The 3,883-nt window shown below is 37.9% G+C and overlaps 1 protein-coding gene across 1 annotated transcript in view; it reads right to left on the bottom strand.

The window, feature by feature from the left end:
- The window catches only part of SCAPER (S-phase cyclin A associated protein in the ER), a 346,349-nt gene that overhangs the window by 281,338 nt on the left and 61,128 nt on the right, over positions 1–3,883 (bottom strand). Inside the window, exon 11 of the mRNA XM_030889085.2 lies at positions 864–1,019. Coding sequence (XP_030744945.1) covers positions 864–1,019 — 156 coding nt within the window. The remainder of the gene's footprint in view (positions 1–863; positions 1,020–3,883) is intronic.

The following is a 3,883-nucleotide window of genomic DNA, read 5'->3' as shown; positions in this document are numbered from 1 at the left end:
GTGTGTGTGTGTGTGTGTGTGTGTGTGTGTGTGTGTGTGTGTAAGTGCTTATATCTATCTCTATATAGTTTTAACATGCCCTTGGGCTAGGCAGTCTATGGCTTATAACACTAATTCACTAAATTATCACTGAATCATTGAGTGAACAAATATTAATCACAATGGAATACATTTGCATTTATATTTGGGTATTTTAAAAAAGTTTTTCTCTACATCAAAAATGTCAGATCCAAAAAGGGCCAATGGAAAAGCCTATCTACTGAGGAAAAGACACTTCAAATAGATTATAAACAGCAGTCCGGTTTATGGCTTCACTATTCCCGTTCCGAAAATGGAAGTCTACTTAGGGTTCATTGGGAGAGTAGGAGCGAAGCAATTATCTGATGACATTGCCCAACAAAGAACAGGTGGCCCTTATCAGAAGCATAAAGATTCCCCAGTTCTTTAAGGCCATGGACGATTCAGTTTAAACACAATCCTTTATTATTGGAAAGAGGATAATATCAATCCTCTGCCAATTAAAGAAGAACTGGTAATGACTTCAGTCCAGGGTAGTTTAGTTCTTCATCTGGTTGACGCTAGAGATCAGGGTTCTCTAACCGCAGTCTAGTGATACAGCATTGAAGACCTTATTTGAAGGAATGCATATTTTCTTCTGGCAATAAAACAGCACGTTTCCAAACAGTGCCATATATACATACATACATACATACACACACACACAAACATATATACACACACTAAAAACCAAGCACCCATAGGAACAGATATCAGGTCTTATTCCTTTTGAGATCCACAGCACCTACCCTGAGAGCCTAGGATCCGGCAGGTACTCACTAAATGCTTACAGAGTGAAATCATACCTGCACAGCTTCATCACGGGCTTGCTTTTCCTCCTGTCTCCTTTGACGCTCCTCCTGTAGCTCATTAAGCCTCTGTTCATACTCCTTCAATTTTGATAAAACATCATGACGCTTATTTTGGGCTTCAAGGGTATTGATAAAGGCAATTTCATTTACCTTTAATAAAAGCAAAACAAGTAAATTTCAAGTCAAGTTAAGGACAAGGCACAAAGGAATTTAACAATAATTTATATAATAATAAGAGCCAGTGGTAAAGCACATTATAAAAAGTGAATGAGATGTGAGTCTTTTAATATTTATCTCAAAATAATAATCCAGTGTACATAATAAATCTGTAGGCTTTAGTAAGAACTGCCTACTTCTGCCATTTACAATGTATTTTAGTAAATTTCTTAAGCAAAAAAACACCAAGCTCACTGCCACTGAGTCAAATCCAACTCACAGCAACCCTAAAGGTTAAGGCCGATTTGCTCCTGTGGGTTTCCAAGGCTGTAAGTCTTTGTGGGAGTAGAAAGCCTTGTCTTTCTCTTGTGAGGCAGCTGGTGGTTTGATAACCACTATGCTGCTGGCTGGTGTAAACTTCTTAGACATAACCAAAATCCTTCAAGGAAGGATTCATAGGGACTAGGGCTCAGAATCATGGTCCTGAGCTACATCTAGGTCAAATTGGCATAGCACATTGTCCACAAAAACAATATATTGAAAACAACATGGTCTTAAACAATGGGGTCAGGAGCAGCTTTATAGGTTGTGATTATTGGTCTCTCTGTGTCTGGAGATAAGAACAGTGAAGAAAAGCAAAGATGCACGGACACAATTAGTCCAGTAGATTCATGGAGCATCAATTTCCACAACCCATGAGACTACAAAAATGTTTAGTTACGTACCAACTGTTTTGGGGAAAAACCAATTACAGGGCCTTTAGTATAGTTGGAGGAAAATTTGGAACAAAATTCAAAATCATAAAAAAAGACCAGGCTCAGAGAGAGACTGGTGCCATCCTCAAGACTATAGCACTCAGTTATCCTTCAAGTTTGGAAATGATCTTATCCATCATGACTCAGCTCTCAGGTAGATAAGAGACAGGTCTGTAAGGAGACCAATAATATGGGGGAATATGCATGCCTTAGAATAATCAACCATTGAGATAAAAAAATAAAAGGCAGCATTTAATCCAGGATTCAAAATTCAAGGGAAAGGAGGCGGAATAGAGACAGGAAACCCAGGGGAAAATTGGGGAAAGTGCTACTACATTCAGGGGGTTGCAATGAATGAGATGAAACAGAAAAAATATATAAATTGAATGAAAAATCTGCTCTGTAAACTTTCGATCCAATTCATAATACAAAAATTTTAAACTGTTTTTGTGCACACGCACTGCTTAAAAAAAGAAAAGGAAAATGAAGATTCCGATAGGTGCTCTGGTGGTCTAATGGGTTACCTAGTGAGCTGCAGCAGCTCACACCCACCAGGCTCTCAGAGCAAGAGTGATGAGGTCATCGGCTTCCAAAAAGATTTCAAGGACCAGAAACCCAAAGGGCAGTTCTCCTCTCTTCTGCAGTGTCACCATGAGTCAGAATCAACTTGATGGCAGTGGGTGCGATTTTTTGCTTTTACATGTTCACCTGATATCAAAATTTGCATCTATTAAAAAATCATACTAATGCTTAAATAGATATACAGATTTTAATTCTAATGAGTCTGAAAGGAAAAAACTTTAAACAAAGCAACAGATCACTTTCCTCCAACACATGTTGAATAAGTAACAAACTGTACTCAAAGTAGAAGACAAATAGGGATATTCAAGGGAAACTTAGCGACATTATATCAGGACAAATATATTAAGCATAAGCAAGATCAGAGAAAAGGAATGACATTTTAAAAAGGAATATATTAAACAAAAGGGAAAAAGTCAGAAGAAAAAAAAAAGAATATGCAAAGCCATATAAAAACCTCAATCTGGAAACACACACACACACACACACACACACACACACAGAGAGAGAAAACTCCGCAGGCAAATGTTTTAATGAAAAAGAAATGAATAAGAACCTACTTTTAAAGAAGCAAAGAATAGATGTTAAAACTAAGGCTTCACACCAACTCTTCCCAGTTGAGTCGTAGCAGATAAAGCAAAACTGAATGGACTAGACTTTTTAAACCGCAGGTGACCTGGAACTATACCCAAACTTGGAAACGTTACAAAGCAGTGCTCTACAAGAAATTTCATTTTCCTCTTAGAAAACAAAGGCAGCATCCACATTGCATAGCAACCAAATATTCTGTCATTCATTAGGGAGTGGGTGTGTGTGTGGTAGGTGACGGCCGGCAGCTGGGTGCGTTTGTTTGTGTGTGTCTGTCTCTCGTGCTGGCTGGACTGTCTTTTCTGTCTGCGTTTGCTTCCTGGGCTGGCTCTGTCTGTTTCTTGTCTGTCTTTCCTTGGCTTGGTTCGCTCCTTTTTTTAACCCATTTTGGTTGTCATTCCACTTCATCCTATCCAATGTCACTCTGTCAGTCATGACTGAACCAGTTTGAACTGGTTCAAAGCCCTGGCTAAAACACAACACTGTGATAAAACAAATGGAGATTAGAGAGAGAAGAGAACAAATAAAAGACAAAAGTAACACTGATAGAGAATTAATTACATGAGAAACAGAATGGAATGGAATAGAGATGGTAAAAAATCATATCACTAAATGGTTTGGGATAAATCCAAGCTGAAGTAGATTTCTTTCTAAGTGCTTAACTAGTAAGCTTTGAATATGGAGAACCAATCAATATATGCTAATAAAAGGATAAATATCTATGAAGTTAAGAAAGAACACAAAATATTCTAACACGTCTAACATATAAAACATAGAAACATTCTTATTCAATAATAAAACATTAAAGAAGTAAAATGAAGTCTCTAGGTTTTCAAGCAATAAATGCAAGCCACCAAAAGAAAGGCACGGGGTTGGGGGGTCAGGCTGTCCTTAAACTGCTCCACAGCAGTTCACGCCAGGAGCAAAAGGAATTGA

This window comes from Echinops telfairi, unplaced genomic scaffold, assembly GCF_000313985.2.
Source record: "Echinops telfairi isolate 266 unplaced genomic scaffold, ASM31398v2 ScPeMD7_7475;HRSCAF=8513, whole genome shotgun sequence".
NCBI lineage: Eukaryota > Metazoa > Chordata > Mammalia > Afrosoricida > Tenrecidae > Echinops > Echinops telfairi.
The sequence above is the reverse complement of the archived record's forward strand: the minus strand, read 5'-3'. Positions and strand labels throughout refer to the sequence as shown.